Source organism: Camelus dromedarius, chromosome 4 (assembly GCF_036321535.1).
Source record: "Camelus dromedarius isolate mCamDro1 chromosome 4, mCamDro1.pat, whole genome shotgun sequence".
NCBI classification, from domain to species: Eukaryota; Metazoa; Chordata; class Mammalia; order Artiodactyla; family Camelidae; genus Camelus; species Camelus dromedarius.
In genome coordinates, this window is record NC_087439.1 from 37,236,237 (window position 1) to 37,254,123 (window position 17,887).

General features: G+C 36.7%; 1 protein-coding gene and 1 long non-coding RNA gene across 4 annotated transcripts in view; one reads left to right on the forward strand and one right to left on the reverse strand.

Moving 5' to 3' along the window:
- Nucleotides 1-17,887, forward strand: part of LOC116153024 (uncharacterized) — a 344,527-nt gene that overhangs the window by 69,467 nt on the left and 257,173 nt on the right. The window lies entirely within an intron of this gene.
- Nucleotides 1-17,887, reverse strand: part of PLA2R1 (phospholipase A2 receptor 1) — a 104,364-nt gene that overhangs the window by 38,319 nt on the left and 48,158 nt on the right. For both annotated transcript variants that reach the window (XM_031451522.2, XM_031451521.2), the window contains exons 11-13: nt 14,626-14,795; nt 3,282-3,484; nt 1,307-1,452 (exon numbers count right to left, since the gene is read on the reverse strand). In XM_031451522.2, the coding sequence (XP_031307382.1) occupies nt 1,307-1,452; nt 3,282-3,484; nt 14,626-14,795 (519 nt within the window). The remainder of the gene's footprint in view (nt 1-1,306; nt 1,453-3,281; nt 3,485-14,625; nt 14,796-17,887) is intronic.

Consider the following 17,887-nt stretch of genomic DNA (forward strand, 5'->3'; position numbering starts at 1 on the left):
CCTTTGAGGTCATTTTTGTAGATGCTGGAGGTGAATAATTTGATAGATGTTACATATTGACCTTCCTATGGAGTATCCTAAAGAAAACTTATAGGAGAAGGTCAGGATTTTCTCCAAAAAGGGATTCTGGGTTTTCTCTGAGTTTTAGGCAAGTGTTTCACCGAGATTTCAGATTTCCAGAGCTTAGAGCAGAGTACCTGGTATATTAGTTTGTATTAAATAAATGTATGGAGGCATGCACCCCTCCACTCCCAGGGGCGGTATTTTGTCTGTCATGTCTATTGGATTCTCCAGTCAACAATGCTTATAATAGTGTCCCTTCCATAGCAGACATTCCTAAAATATACACTTACTGACAAGAACATTCTAGGTAAAGAGGCCAAGGGTTGGGAAAGTCACTAAAAGAGAACATGATGTATGTCTTTAAATATTTGAAAATAGAATAGATTTGATCTGTATTGCTCTGGTGTACTAGAAAGTTGACATTTGAAACTAGCCTCTAGCAATGGAATGGACTTTATCCCAAGTAAGGAGCACTTTGAAACTGAAAGGAATTATGCAGACAGTAGATGACCACAGGAATGTAGAGGAAGAAATTCCTGTAATGAGTCAGAGGTTCTCCAAGCCCTCTTAAGTTAGTTCAGATTTAAATTTAATTGATTTTCTAACTTCATGGAATTCAAGATTCTGTTAACTTGCAAGATGGATGCAGACAAGTGAACGTCTGTTTCCCCAAATGTAAAATTAGAAGGTTGACTGGATTTTTTTTTTTTTTTGAGGATGATGAGTATATGCTGATAGAGTTTTTTTTTAATTAGTGGGTCTTTTTTTCAAACAAAACTTTACATGGACTCCTGTTATATAACAATACAACTAGAAGCGGAGTTGTTTGGACCTGCTCTGGTGAGTTAAGTCAGTGAGCAAGAAACCAGGAGCTCCATCCACTTGGGCCCTCCTGACCTTGGGGCTCCTGGACCCTCAGGATCCTCAGATAACACTTCAAAAACCACTGGGCTAGATAATTTCTGAGTTTGACAGAAAACCTCTAACATTCTGACTTGAGGCACACATAAAAGATTTCAAATATCAAAATTATCATCACGCTGTTCTTTGTTTTATGGAATGAGGAGTTGGTTTCATATAAATATAAAACTAGAGGTATATATTTTTCTTTCACAGCTAGAGGCTAGTTGGTTTTAGACTTAAAACAAATACCTGAGATTTCGAATATCCCAAATACAACAAGAAGCCATTACCGGGAGACAGAATATTTGCCTGCAACTTTTCCAAAATAACAAGCATTTACCGATTAAATTTTGAATGTAGAAGCTCATTCACAAAATTCTCTTCCTCAATATGGGCAAAGCTTGCAAGATGAGCTCCAAATTCCTCACAAAATGCTTCAGCATCTCTCCATGTTCTTTTCATCAGGACTTTTTCACTATGAAATACCTGTGTAGTAAAAGGGGAAAAAAGTTGACACAACCATAAATAAGGTGAGGCTGTTTAATTCTGGACAAGAAGATTTCAATAATAGAATAGTTGTCATTATTTCTACATTAAAAGCTTGACCCAGTAGGGAAAAATGAACTGGAATGTGTCTAGTCATTGTAAAGCTATTATCTCATTTTATTCTCACGACAAATTCATGAGGAGGCTACGATAGGCTCAGTTTTATAGATGAGTTCCTTGAAGACCCTTTTCCCCCTCTAAATTTCCTGGCATATACTTGTCCCTTAATAAAATGTTTGTCAAGAGGTGAGGAGAATCAGAGGGGTTACAAATTTCAGGTCACACAGCCACAGACTGGCAGAGCTAGGGTTAGACCAGTAGTCCTTAGCTGGGTGATCATGAATCTGTCTGATCTATGGCCGGAAATGAGAAATGAGACCTGGGACCTATGGCAGGTGTGTTTCTAGGGTCTTTGGGTCTTAGCTATGCCTGAATTCTCTGCTGTTTCCCAGCTGTCCTTGCAGTAGCAAGAAGAAGTCAATCAAATGGAGGGTCTGCTTTTGACTTTCCTTAGTATCAAGCGTGAGGGACTGAAGACCCAGAGCTGCAGATCCTGGGCCTCTGCACCTTCCTCATTTTTAACTGCCTGATGCTGTGTCTCAGTCTCTGATGCCAGGTAGGCACCCTGCGGCCAGGCTTCGCCAGACTGATTTGCTGAGACCTGAATGAATAACCCTCCCAGTCCCATGGACCACAGCACAGCCTTTCCATCTTTTAAATTATATGTCAAAACTCACCTCCTCTGGGAATCTTTTCTTGAATCACTTTAGATTTATAAGTCCTACCACTATGCCCATCAAACACATTGTATATCTGTTGATATATCAGGGTGATACACAGTAGAAAAAGCACTGCCCTGGGAGTCCCAAGACCAGAGATTTATTCCAACTCTGTCAATAAATAATTGTGATCTTGGGCAAATCACTTCACCTTGCTGCCTTAGTTTACTCATTTCTAAGGTTTAATTTATTGCTCTGTGAGGTCACTTCTGGGCCTATTATTCCGTGAATTTAATGTAGGATTATACACTTGGACATTTAAACTGAGAGCATTCACAGGTGCTTCAGGCTATAGACTGCAGTATTTCTAGAGATAGAGGCTGTCTCCATTCTGCTCTGCACGTGCCCAGGTGCCAGAGAGCTTTCTGCCAGGATTTTGGAAATCTCTATTTGTAAAATGAACCAAAGACAAAACCACCAAACAAAAACATCATATTTCAAAAATGTATTTCTGAGAAGATTGTAGATACTGATTTAAATCTAGAATCTATAAGCCGATTTGCAAAAAGACATTTCTTCACACACATATATACATATACAGCATATGTATGCATATATACATATATCTGTATATAAACTGTACATGTTAATTTAATCATCAAAGCTGGAAAAGCTATTCTTTGCAGCAGAATAATATTATTCTGTAATAAGGACTTTATTGATTTGCTTACAAACAATATGGAATTGTACCATTTCAATACCTAGTGAGTGTCTGCCTTGTTCATTTGGTATATGCAGTAAGAAAAATATTGATTGTGGCCTTGTTATCAGTCCTCATGAGGAGGCCTTCAGTGTCACCAGGGATCTGTCAATCCTCTGATTTAAAAATTATTTTGGAATATAACGGAATGGATAGAGACAGCCTACAAATGTTAATTGAGTACCTGCTGTATGCCAGGCACTGTTCTGGAATAAAGGAATTTGGGATACATGGACAGAACTGAAAGAATGTTGGTCTCATTGAGGATGCCCATGTAACCTTGGCATTACCTTGAAGCAACTGGCCAGGCCAGGCCCTGACTCCCAGTCCAAATAGCAGGGGTGAAAGGGCCATCTCTCTTCCTGCTCAGTTTTCTCCCGATTTTCCACTGATTGCTTGCACAGGGACATTGCCTTAAAGTGCCTACAGTCCTTCACTTCCCAGCGACCAGCGGGACTCCTTCCTCGCATGACAACACAGCCACCACGGTAGCCTGAAAGCAGAAAACAACACTTTTTAGTATCAGATGACTAGAACATTCTGTGCCTGAAAGATGACTCTTTAGAGTGTTGAATAATTGACATCTTCTAATGAAGCACCCAGACAAGAACAATAAAGGCAAAAAAGGATGCTTTCTTGGCATGGTTATCTCATTTCTCTTCAACTTTGGAGAAAAGAATAGAAGATGGAAAAGTGAGAGAAGAGAGACTGTGGAGCCTGAAATTTGGGCATTTTGAGCTCAGATAGCAAATGATGAGAAATGAGGAGCTATTCCAACTTGGGACCGAGATATCCCCCATATATCATCAAATGCCAACATCTCTCTACTTTGAATTATTGAGCTTTTTAACTGTGCAGAGGAAAATTTAACTTACCATTAGTTGAGCACCTACCTTGTACACTGTGCTTTGAAACCTTACTGTGAAAAATCGGCACTGAAAAATGCACAGTGCTGATTCTCTGGGAAATAGATTCAATAGGAAACATACAGAAATGATGCAATAAGTCAGGCTGCAAGGTACATGACATAAAACCAAACTGTAAACCATGGGAGAGTGGAGAGAATGAGGTCTGTTTCAACTGGGATGAAACTCTGGGGGCAGGAAGGGGGGCAGACATCACGGGAAGGGGAAAGACCAGCTAGCTGTAGGCAGAACTCCATTTTATTCTTTTGTGTATGTTTGAGCATTTTGGAAAATGAAATATATTTTTCCATAGAAACAGTTTCTAAATTAAGATTCTCCTGTTTGTCATCAAATCTATATGACTCCTAAGACTGCTAAAAATTACACTTTAAATTTCAGTGAATAGTAGAAAACAATCCCATTCCAAAAATAGGATGAAAGTTGAGTAAAAATGAACTTCTTTTTTCTTGAATAGAGTGATCATTCAATTAACTAAATCAATATTCAACAACAACAAGAAACTTTTGCATCTACATCTGCCAGGCTAGGCTGTATATTATTAGCTGCTAGAGATAGAAGGATGAAACAAGGCCAAAAGCAAGCAAACAAACAAACAAACAAACAACAACAACAAAAAAAACCAAACACCAACTCTTAGTTTAGTGTGAGGTATAGATACATAAATACTTAATTGCAATAAATATAACGTGTGAAGTGCTATAGTAATGGTGTGTTCAAATTTCTGTGAGGAGACGTCAGAAGGGGTGATGGAGTCTGACTTAGGATGTCAGTAAAGGATTTACAGGAAGTGACATTTGAGCTGAGTTTTGAAGGATGAAAAGGAGAAAGGAGTTTTCAAAGGGAAGTGGGGAATTTAAAAAAAGCAAGCGATTATAGATGAAGCATCTGAAGACTTGCAATGATTCTGGACCCAAAGGCACTTTTTAAAATGTAGTCACTTGGTACTACATATTTGTCTTGCTTAACTTCCCTTCAGAAATAACGGCTTCCGTTTTTGTAGATACGGGGTAACTGGCATTATCCTTATCAGCCATATTTTGGTTGTTTTATGCTGATAGAAAGACTAGGGAGACGAAAAATGAAGGGTGGAAGTGAGAAGGAAGAAGGCGGAAGATGTACAAAAAGCCTCTTATAAAGGAATGGAAAAGAGTTTGTGAAAGAGGAGAAAGAATAAGGATGCTAAAGAACGAGGATTTGTGTCTTCAGCTACCTGGGTGCACACCCTGTGTTAGGTACTGGGCATCACGGCCATCTGCAGTAAGTCACACTCTCATATGTGTGTGCACACTGATCATCAAGGAGACCATCGAAGGTGTAAATGACCAGTCGTAAATAAGAAAACAAGACTGTATGACATATGGAAGAAACGGAAGTCAAGAGAGAGTTGGTGCATACAATGCCATCAGTCAGCTCCATTGGCCAGAAGAGCTAATCAGTGGTCAAGATGAAGGGATGGGAGTGAGGCAGGGGGCAGAGAGCAGGGCATGCCACTACCCCTACCATGGATGGAGCGTTGCAAGACTAGCGAGTGTAATTTTGGAATGCAGCTCACAATCTAGCTGAGTCATGAACAATAGAGGAGATGCTGCCTGCTCTGTGCAATGAAATTCTAATGAAATTCAACTGTGAAAATCCATGTGGAAGCCCCAAACCTAATATGTATGTTAATGGAGTTGTTCTAGTTGAAAGAGCAGGGACCAGATTCCTCCATCCTTCCTTCCCAGCAGACTTTGACTTAGAGCCTGAAGTCTGGGGTTCTAGTCCCAGCACAAACATTTAGTAACTCGAAACTCAGACAGGTTAATTAACCACAAGAAACCTTGTCTAAAACCTGGGGGCAATCATTCTTTTTCTTCTTGTGGGTTTTCATGAAGATCAAATAAAGTAATGTATTAAAAAGCTTCCCGAAAGATACAAAGAGCTAAAACCATCTCTAAGATGTTGCTTCTATTCTTATTTTGACTGTTTTCACTGCAAAGGCTGAAATTTTGTGGCATGAGTTCTGCCTGAATGTTCAAAGAATTTTTAAAAAGCTCAAATCAGCAAGTTTAAAATGTAATACACTGTTTTTTGTTGGTCTTGCATTTTGTCTTACTTTCCCACATCAGACAATGATTAAATAGCTTTGGTTTTAGACACTATAGATATTCAACTCATCTTCATTAGCGGAGAAGGAGATGTTTGTGAACAGCTATGAAGATGAAAAGTGCTGCAGGAGTGTTATTGGTATTTTAAAGTGGTTAACTTAATGGAACATTTGACCTAAATTTTACAGTCTCAGCCCCAAAGAAGCAGTAAAGTGGTATAATAAAGGGAGACTGGGCTAAGGGAGTTATAAACCAAATTTATAATCTTATGTTGTGGGGATGCTTGCAAAGCCAAGTAATAAGGGTAGGGTGTGGGAAGGAGCATAGGTGGTTTTTCTCCCAGAGAAAATTGTTCTCAAATTTGATAACTCATTTCCCATTGGGGAAGAAAAGCTATCATCCTATTCCTGAGTGGTGAATCTCACATTTGAACTGATTCTCCTTACCTATCTTTTCCTCCCTCTACCCCGCTTCACTCTCTCTGGCAAACATGAATGGGAATATTTTCAGTCAATTAAGAAATTCCAATTCACTATCCTAGTCTCTTCAATCTGGCAAAGCAATTTAGCCATTTAGGAAATTGAACCGAGCTGGGAAAGCCTCCATCTTTCACTTCTTGGACCATATACCTAAAAACAAACAAAATCTACTTGTGGTCTCAGGGCAGGAGGGAACCATAACTGGGTCTTCTGATAAATATTTGACTCGAGCTCACTGTCCAGTAAGCAGGTGGAGACTACCTACTTAGTTTTCCATTCCCTGCAACAACCCTTTCACATCCTTAATCTCAAGCCCTGTGCCCTCCCGTCTCTCTCCTATCCTTCCACGGAGAAGAGTGAAGCTATTGAGGCAGGGAAGGTGAGCGTTCATGGAGTTCTGCATATCTGCCCAATACTGCGTTAGGCATTTTATAGTCTTTTCCCTATTTAACTTCAAAAACTCTTTGAGGTGGATGTTCGTATCTACAGTTTGCTAGTGGAAGAACCGAGGCACAAAAATGTAGGAACTTGCCTCGGACTGCATAATGCTTGACGGTTTGATCTAGAATTTGAAGTCAGATTTAACTGAAGCTCCATGAGACAATGTCAAGACACAGAGGAGTCGGGCATTCAATAAACAGCTGTTGAAGGGATGATTGAATCTTCCCCTTGTATTCTGCTCCTCCATTTCCGTGGAGCTCCCTCTCTTTCCCCGGGTAAGGCTTCTCTCCTTCATGTGACCATAGCATTTCCTTGAAGATCTACTGTCACATTTTTTACCATGTATGATAGTTACTTATATAATTATAAAAGGACATAGAAATACCAAAAGGGTGCTCAGAAATGAGACCAAGTTTGTCCTCATTTATGTGTTGGTTCATTTCATAATCTGATGAGCCTTGAAATGGATAACTATCCATCTACCTGCTCACTGGACAGGCTTCTTGTTGCCACACGTAAGGCACTTTCAAGAAAACAGATCTGACTTGCTCTACTGGGATCCCATTTTCCTTGTTACTGATGGAAGATTCCATTGATGTGGGACAGGTGGGTAAATGCTCTGGAGTTCACCCATATGAGTGAAACATGCCCTTTCTGCAGTAATATCTAGATCTAGACACAAAACTTTTGTCACAGAGCCGGAGTTATGGATAGATGCAAAATTGTGGTCTCAGTTTCTTTTTCTCTATGAAACACCTGTGAAACTCTAATATGACCTGGAAAAGCTTTTTTTGAGTACCTTAAAGGATGGACTAACCTGATTTCCTTCACAATAGAGCAGCCTCCATTTGTGTTGAGTCTTTAAACTAAGTACAAAGTACATTTGAATTTTGAATTCATTATCTTCTCCGTAAATGAGAAAGGCCCTATTTATCATCGTTCCCTTTAATCGGTGGCACTAGTTTGTGTGGTTCAAAACTGTTTTTCCTGTTTTACCTGAATAGTTACTTCTCTTAAAATACCTAGTGCCATAATCTCTTTGTTATTGTTGTTTTCATAAGAATAGCAGGAAATTATCTCTTTATAGAAATATTCCAGCTATGAAGCTTTGAAAAATCCCTAATTAATTGATGGGTCTAGGTATTGATCATTAATAGCTGCTAACATTGCAAATAGTGAGAAAACTGGACACTGTGTGCCTCCAGATAGATCACACAACACCTATGAAATGGTCTTTCCAAAAAAGATAAATAGAAAGTCTGAATTGGATCAGGCCTCTGATTATAACTTTTAAAAAATAGAAATGTCAATTTTATGAAAAATAAAGAGATTAACACGTTTTAATGTGTTATGGGGATACAGTCAAAAAGCCCAGACTGCAGGAGACTCAACGGGATAAGCAACACATTTGCACCAATAAATTAATTTTTTAAAAAATGTCAGGGGGCAAGGAAGAGGGAAATCTAGAGATGAAAATAGACTTTAGGAGGTCTATCAACCCATGGCAATGGTAGAATCTTTTTTCAATCTTGATTCAAGCAACTGTAAAATACATTATATAATATTTATGAATCATTTAGAAATTTGAGCATTAACTGAAGATTTATGATGCTACAGAATTATAGTTAGATAATTTTATTATATTCATGTTTCTGAAAAAGGAGTCTATCTTTTATAGATAATAGTGAAATATTTATGTATGAAACAATATAATATCTGAGGTTTTCTATGAAAAAATATGAGAAGTTGGGAGAGTGGGCAGGGGTAGAGATGAAACAAGATTGACCACAGGTTGATAGTTGATGACCCTGGGTGATAGGTATATATGGTGGTTCATTTTACTACTTGGTGAATATAATACACAGTTGAAAAAAAATGGCAGAACTATGGTTCTACCACAGATTGAGTATTTTGATGATATGACATAAGGATAGAGTCTTCACTGAGTTTATAAAAAGCTACAGGCTTCCTGTTCACTGGTCAATTTATATAGTCACTATGGGCTGGATTAAGATTCTGACACGGGGACCAAGCTAATGGATTCTTTTGTGACAGGCAGGAAAAAAAAATGTGATTTAGGATGGTGTTTCTGCAAACTGCAATTTAAAAGAAAAAAGGAAACACAGGAGCTTTTATATTGCTATTTTCTTCAAAAAAAGATTTACATTTTCATCTTATTCAGAGACAATTTACTCAATGTCAATCAGCCTGAGCAGCCAAACGGAGCATCACGATATTATTTTTTCTTCAGGGAAAAAAGAAAAAGAGTAGTGCCACTCAAATAAATTACAGCAGAAACTTATGAATGACAAGGAGTTATGCTTCAGTTCCAAATTTTAGACATCTAAATATGCCCCAAGGAAGGTAACATTAAAAACTAAGCATTTTGTCTACTCAAAATGTATTAATTTATTGTGACAGGTATAGATATTCCCAACAAAATTCCAAAGTATATTAGAAATGATACCTGAGGTTTTTTTTTCCAGTAATAGTATGACATGGAACCTTACTATTCTCTGCATTTTAATAATATTCATAGATTTGTAGAATGAGAAGATTGTCTATTGAGTGAATTGTGATGTTTCTTGTTTAGAGCTATGCAGTCTGGTTTCTATACAAATTTCCTAAACTGATATTTATACGCAGAAAATCTAATTTGTCTTAAGTTCACCTTGCATGCACTTAGTTGTTTTTTTTTTTAAGAATGAACTATATATTTTAGAACATTTTAGGTTCACAGAAAAGTTGAGTGGAAAGTACAGACTTCCCTTTACCTCATGCCCCACATACCTCACTATTGACATCCCATACCAGAATGGTACATTTGTTAAAACCTACATTGACACATCACTATCACCCCAAGTCCATGGTTTACATTAGGGTTCACTCTTGGTGGTGTACATTCTATTGGTTTGGACAAATGTATAATGACATATATCCACCATTGTGGTATCATACAGAATGGTTTCACTGCCCCCCAAATCCTCTGTGTTCTGCCTATAAATCCCTTCCTCCCCTCAACCCCCGGAAACCAATAATCTTTTTACTGTCTCCATAGTTTTGCCTTTTCCAGAATGTCATGTGATTGGAATCATACAGTATGTAGCCTTTTCAGTTGGGCTTCTTTCACTTAGTAATACACATTTAAGTTTCCTCCATGTCTTTTTCTGACTTGATAGCTTATTTCTTTTTAGCACTGAATAATATTCCATTGTCTACATGTAACACAGTTTATTCATCCATCTACTGAAGGACATCTTGATTGCTTGCAAGTTTTGGCAAGCATGAATAGAGCTTCTATAGAAAAAAATCTGTATGCAGGTTTTTGTCTGGACATTATTTTTCAGTTCATTTGGGTAAACGCCAAACAGTGCAAGTGCTGGATTGTGTGGTTAAGAGTATGTTTACTTTCGCAAGAAACTGCCAAACTGTCTTTGAAAGTGTCCATACTGTTCTGCATTCTCACTATCAGTGTATGATTGTTTCTGTTGCTCCATATCCTAGACAGCATTTGGTGTTGTCAGTGATTTGTGTTTTGGTCATTCTAATAAATGTGTAGCAGTATTTCATTTCAGTGTCTTGATGACATATGATGTTGAACGTATTTTCATATGCTTACTTTCCATCTATATATCTTCTTTGTTTAAGATCTTTTGTCCGTTTTAAAATTGGGTTCTTCATTTACTTATTGTTGAGTTTTAAGAGTTCTCTGTATATTTTGGATAACAGTCCTTTATCAAATGTGGTTTCTACAAGTATTTTCTCCCAGTCTGTGGCTTGTCATCTCATTCTCTCCACATTGTCTTTCTCAGAGTATAAAATTTAGTGAAGTTTTAGTTTTAATGAAGTCCAGTTCATCAGTTATTTCTTTCATGGATTTGCCTTTGGTAGTGTGTCTAAAAATCATCACCATATCCAAGGTCATGTAGGTTTTCTATTACCAATAGAAATCCTCTAGGAATTATCCTCTAGGAATGTGACAGCTTTATGTTCTACATGTAGGTCTATGATTCATTTTCAGTTAATTTTGTGAAAGGTGTAAGCTCTGTGTCTAGATTTTTTTTTTTGCATGTGAATATTTGATTGTCCAAGCACCATTTGTCAAAAAGACTATATTTTTTCGCATTGTATTGCTTTTGCTTCTTTATCAAAAACCAGTAAACTATTTTGTATCAGTCTATTTCTGGATTCTTTAGTCTGTTGTATTATTTATTTGCTTTTTTTTTTTTTTTTTGCCAAAACCACATTGATTACCTGCAGACTTATAGTAAGTCTTGAAGTCAGGTAGTGTCAGTCCTCTGATTTTATTATTCTCCTTCAATACTGAGTTGGCTATCCTCTGTCTTTTGCCTCTCCATATAAGCTTTAGAATCAGTTTGTCAGTATCCACAAAATAGCTTGCCAGTTTTTTGATTGAGATAGCATTGAATCAATAGGTCAGTTTGTGTAGAACTGACATCTTGACAATATTGAGTCTTTCTATCCATGAACATGGAATCTCTCTATTTAGTACTTCTTTGATTTCTTTCATTAAAGTTTATAGTTTTCCTCATACAGATCTTGTACATATCATTAGATTTGTACCTGAGAATTTCATTTTGGAGGTGCTAATGTAAATGATAATATACTTTAATTTTAAATTCCCCTTTTCATTGCTGATATACAGAAAAGCAATTGATTTTTGTACATCAATCTTGTATCCTGCTATCTTGCAATAATTGCTTATTAGTTACAGGAATTTTTTATTGATTTTTTTAAATTTTCTATGTAGACGATCATGTCATGTGTGAACAAAATTTTGTTTCTTTTCAATCTGTATACCTTTATTTGCTCTTCTTGTTTTATTGCATTAGCTAGGACTTCTAGTATGATGTTTAAAAGAAGTGTTGATCGGGGACATCCTTGCCTTAAGGCCTGATCTTAGTGGGAAAGCTTCTAGTTTCTCACCATTAAGTATGATATCTGTGGGTCTACTGTAGATGTTCTTTATCAAGTTGGGGAAGTTCTCCTCTACTCCTTGTTTGCTAATAGCTTTTAACATGAATGGGTGTTGAATTTTATAAAATGCTTTTTCTGCATCTATTGATATGATCATGTGATTTTTCTTTTTTAGCCTGTTGATGTGATAGGTAACACTAGTAGATTTTGGAATGTTGAACTAGCCTTGCATACTTGGGATAAATCTCACTTACTTGTGGTGTATAATTCTCTTTATACTTTGTTGGATTCAATTAGTTAATATTTTGTTGAAGATTTTTGTGTCTATGTTCATGAGAAATATTGATCTGTAGTTTTCTTTTCTTGTAATATCTTTGTATGACTTTGGTATTAGGCTCATGCTAGCATTATAGAATGAGTTATGAAGTAGTCTCTCTGCTTCTGTCTTCTGGAAGAGATTATAAAGAACTGGTATAATATTTGGTAGAATTGACCAGTTAAACCCATGTGGGCCTAATGCTTTCTGTTTTGGAAGGTTATGATTTATTGGTTCAATTTCTTTAATAGATATAGACATATTCAGATAGTCTAGATCTTCTTGTGTGAATTTTGATAGATTGTGTCTTTAAATTATTGTTCTGTTTCATATAGGTTATCAAATTTGTGGCTATAGAGTTATTCTTAATATTCTATTATTATCTTTTTAATGTCCATAGATCTGTAGTGATATCCTCTTTTTCATTTATGATATTAATTTGTGTCTTCTCTCTTTCTTCTTAGTGAGCCTAGCTAGAGGCTTTTCAATTTCATCGATCTTTTCAAAGAACCAGCTTTTGGTTTCATTAATTTTCTCTACTGATTTCCTGTTTTCAATTTCATTGATTTCTGCTCTAATTCTCATTTCTTTTTTTCTATCTACTTTGAATTTAATTTGCTCTTCTTTTTCCAGTTTCCTAAGACGGAAGCTTAGATGATTAATTTTAGAGATTTCTTCTTTTCTAATACATGCATTCAGTGCTATAAATTTCTTTCTCTGCATCTCACAAATTTTGATAAATCACATTCTCATATTCATTTAATTTAAAATATTTAAAAATTTCTCTTGAGAATTCTTCTTTGACTCATGTGTTATTTAAAAGTGCACTGCTTGATCTCCAAGTATTTTGGAATTTTCCAGCTATCTTTCCATTATCTATTTGTAGTTTAATTTCATTGTCATCTGAGAGCAGACATTGTATGATTTCTATTTTTTTTAAATTTGTTAAGGTGTGTATTACAGCACAGAATGTCATCTGTTTTAGTAAATATTCCATTTGAGTTTGAGAAGAATGTGTACTCTATTGTTGTTGGATGAAGTAGTCTATAGATGTCAATCATATCCAGTTGATTGATGCTGCTGTTGAGTTCAGCTTTATCCTTACTGATTTTCTGTCTGCTGGATCTGTCCATTCTTGATACAGGGGTGTTAAAGTCTCCAACTATAATAGTAGATTCATCTGTTTCTCCTTGCAGTTCTATGCATTTTTCCCTCATGTATTTTACCTCTCTGTTATTAGGTGCATAAACATTAAGGATTGTTATGTCTTCTTAGAGTACTGATTCCTTTATCTTTATGTCATGTCCCTTTATATCCATGGAAACATTTCTTGTACTGAAGTCTACTCTATGTCATGTTAATATAGCTATTCTTGCTTTCTTTTGATTAATGTTAGCATGGTATGTCTTTCTCCATCACTTTACTTTTAATCTATATGTCTTTATATTTAAAGTGGGTTTCTTGTAGATAACATATAGTTGGGTCCTGTTTATTGAACCACTCTGAAAATCTCTGTCTTTTAATTGATATATATACAGTCTTTTGACTAATTATTGCTATGTATTTTATATATTATTATCATTATTATAATATTATAGTAATAATTATCTATCCTCAGGAAAGAGCCTGAAGCTCCTAACCCATTTCCCCCAGATACAAATTTAGTGGCAACCTACTGCCTATTGTTTAATGGGGTAGCCCTGATTGATATTCACAGGCAAGAAAGAGACCAATGCATCCAAACAGGGGCTCACACTGAGGTAAAGGGATGTTGGATCTAGGTTGGTGACTAAGATTAACACAGGGCCTAAAATTTGTTCCACAGGGCCTGGTTCTAGTGTTGATTGTGGCTGAAGCCATTAGCTTCTCTGGAACTGACTAACTGGCATGGCTTCACGCATTAGGATCCAGAGCTGAGCTTCATCCAGAAGGGTGAACTAATAGAGCTGTAACTCTGAAATCCTGGCTAAGGTACCACAGACATCCATGGAGGAGACAGGCTAGCAAGGTTACCGTTCAGTATTCCGCAGCAAAGTCACGTGGCAGTGACTGAGGACTGATTAGTTTTGCTCAAATGTGCCAATTTACCGTGCTTTGAAGTCTAACAGACTATTCTGGGACTGAGCAAGCCCCTGAGATTCTTGGACAATGAGGGCGGTTGGGGAAGAGACTTTAGGAGGGAGAAATTGGACATCCTGCTAATAAAGGCATGTGTGGTCTTGAGCATTGAATTTATAGCTTGAACCTGTCAAGTGACTCATATGGATTATACTTTTTTAAATGACCAGTCATATATCATCCCCTGAGAGCCTGTGGTAATTGTTTTAGTTGATTTAGGCATTAAGAAAACATTAAGAAAGAATCAAAGGAGGTGGACTGTGAGGTGGAAGGAATTTTGGGCAAAGAAAACAGGCAGGAGAAGTGGTGTCACAGTCCCCTCTACTCACGGGGCTGACGGGCGTTCCAGTGTGTGTACTGCACGGGCTCCGACTTCTGTCCTGCTGTCTTCCAAGTGTATTCTCCTGTGTCATTTTGGTCTTGAAGAGCTATCCAAAAATAAGTGTCCTTTGTTTTTACCACACTACTGATCAAACTGGTGATGAAAGCCTGTTCAAACCTTAAGAAGGGAAAAAGGAAATGATTATAGTAAGTTTCTGGGCAATTAAAAAATGTCATTAAAACATAACGAGGTGCACAGAATGGCACCAGAGTATGCACTTTTCGTGAATTCTTGAGAACACGGAGCAGCAAAATACTCAAAGACCTTGAAGATTACTCACAAGTGCTAAATGCCAGTGCAGTTCCCAGAAATATATAAGTGAGGAGAATTTGATTCTCAAAGCTGGGGCTTGATTCTTTTGAGGAGTAGAGTCCAGCTCCAGTTTTGGACTGTAGGCAGTGAAGTCCAGAAAGCTAGCAATACATTTCTTGGAGTAACACATGCCCTATTTTGTAGTTAGACCACACAGCACACACCATGCCGTAATGTACGTGCGGTGGGGAGTTGACAGTGGGAAAGAGGAGAGATATTATGCTTTTCTGAATGAGCATCTGCCAACAGAGTCCACATGCACCCCCTCTCCCTGCCAACACCACACTTGCCTGGTGAGAATGGCACAGAGATTGGAGTAGCAATTTTATGTCTCCCAAATCAGTTTGTTCACAGGCACATAGAGTCACTGGTTATTCAGATGTGCATATTCATTGAAGATAAATATAAAACCCGAGAAAGTTATCTGAAGAACCACACCCACTTTATTTCCCAAACAGCTGAATGAATTCATTGATTGGTGGCAGTGCTCCCTTCACAACATGAATGCATTGAAAGCAGAATCTAGAAAACGTGGGTATATGCTTCCCCATGAACACCTAACAGAAAGATGTATGAAAATTTAACTAGCATTGAAATCTTAAGCTAAGTTGGAAACAGTCTTGAAAAATTTAGTTTCAATACATATTAAGTTTTGAAGAAACACCTTTCAAACAGTGGTGAATTTTGGCCAGACCTGCTGAGTCACTGAGAAAGGAAAGGCCTTATTAAAATTACCTGGGAAACCCAAGGAGAAAGCAAATTAGAATTTTTCATCCAAGTTTAGATTTTTTTTCATTGCCATGCATCCTGGACTTCCTAAGGGAACCTAAAGTAATGGGGTCATTCAAGAATAGAGGAGTCTCAAAGGAAACAGGGGAGGAAATAAAACCCCAAAAAACAAAAAGAGGCAAACTTTTTAACTGCCTTATGAACATCACAAGCAACAGTTAGTGATATTAGGCATCCAGGGACTAATCTTGGCAGAACATATGCTTTAGTAAATATTTTCTGCAGATACTTTATTAATAATCCAAATAGCACACTCTGAAACTAGGAAAGTTCTTTTAAACCAGACTGCAGTGGCAGAACTTTATGGAACTATGCTTCAAAAGGAAGGTATATAAAGCTAAACACTGTCCAGATGCTGCTGTGCTTTTCCTTACACTTCCACTGATTTGTGCTCTCGCAGCATGGGATCCTCTTTTCCTTCTCGCCTCTGAGGCAGAGTAGCATCATTATCACGCCCACCTGGTGCCTGAAACTGCAATGCTAGGAGGTCAGCAAGGGTCTGCACTGTGGAGGCTGTGGCCAGGATCACCATTCACAGTGCTGGTTCTAAACCCAGGGGACATGGCTGGCTCTTCCATTACCTTGCACTATGGCATTTATTGGATAATGGAGAGAGAATGTTGTCTGTCAGCCTGGCCTCTGGTATCATTATTCATGACAACATTTTGCTTTTGTCCCCTGTTGGTTTTAGATTGATTTAGTCTACTCTGATTGTCTATTTTATAACTATTTATCATTGCTTAAAACGATACAAACCTGCTTTTTTGAATTGGCAAGTGTATCTTTTAAGCAGTTGCATATAATACTCATACATTAAATCCTATAAACTTCAAATAAAAACAGGACTAGTTTTTCTGGTCAAGTTTAGAAGATGGCATTGTTAATAAAGAAATTCAGCAACTGTATCTTTCCTCTAAGCCATATACTTTAAGAAAGTAACTCTGGATAACAGCATGCAATCTCTTGAGTGTTTGTTTCCAACTGACTCCAACAATTGAACACTTTATATCCTTATTAACTCACTATTTGGTTTCAAACACTAAAAGTGTTGTGAAAACTCTGGCTTATGGTAATACAGGAGATGACCTTTTAAAGTCTTTTTTGGCCCTGTGTTTCAGAATTCTTTGTTTGAGAATATTCCAGAGTTTCGTATATGGACTTTTTGTCTGGTTTCACTGAGATTGCATAATTCAAATGTTGTTATAGTTTAAGAAACAAAAATAACTACACGTATATATTTTATATATTTTTTTGAACCAGGATAATGTGTTATTTCTAAGGAATTCAGTAAAATAAAAATTGTTATTCTTTAGAAGAACAAATGATAAAATATTTTGCTTTTGTGTACCTACTTATAAAATAAGATTTTGTAGGAGATTAATTCTTAAAATCAGAAAAAAAAATTTCCCATCAACTGTTTAAAAAAGTTAAGAAGTCAAATATGTATTCTCAGTGTAAACAAGAAAAATATATCTTGAACTTCCACCAGTTTGAGGAGAAACTATTGCTGATGGTGCTAAACATTAAATTTTAATTTCAAAGATGCAATTTGAAGACAACAATACATATTTTTAGCATACATTGACATTTTTTCATTTCAAAATATGTGCATTTCAAAAATGCACACTTCAAAAAAGCTATTTTATACTTAAATATCTAATTGAATATTATATTTCTTCATCAGTTTAGCCATTGAGATATGCACATAAATAACACAGTACTCAGCAGAAAGCAGTATTTAATGATTGTGTTTGTAGTATGTAAAACAAAAGACTGAAAAAAATAATGCATTGGAAGCAGCTTAACTAGAGAGCCATTTCAATTAAAAAAATATATATATATATGTAATAATCTGGTTAGGAGGGACTCAGCTTTGAGCTGAGTAATTGCAATTGCATTTCTCCCAATAAAACATTTTTTAACATTTTTGATGCCATTTTCAAATAAATAATTCTATTGCTGAACTAGTACAAACACGATAAATTTCTTTCTCTTTCTTTGAAATAAAGAATGGCAATAGAATATAAGTAGTTTTCGAATGGGAGACACGCATCATGATTGCTATTGTGAGAAGTTTCTGGCGGCATTCCCCAAGAACTAAAAATGTT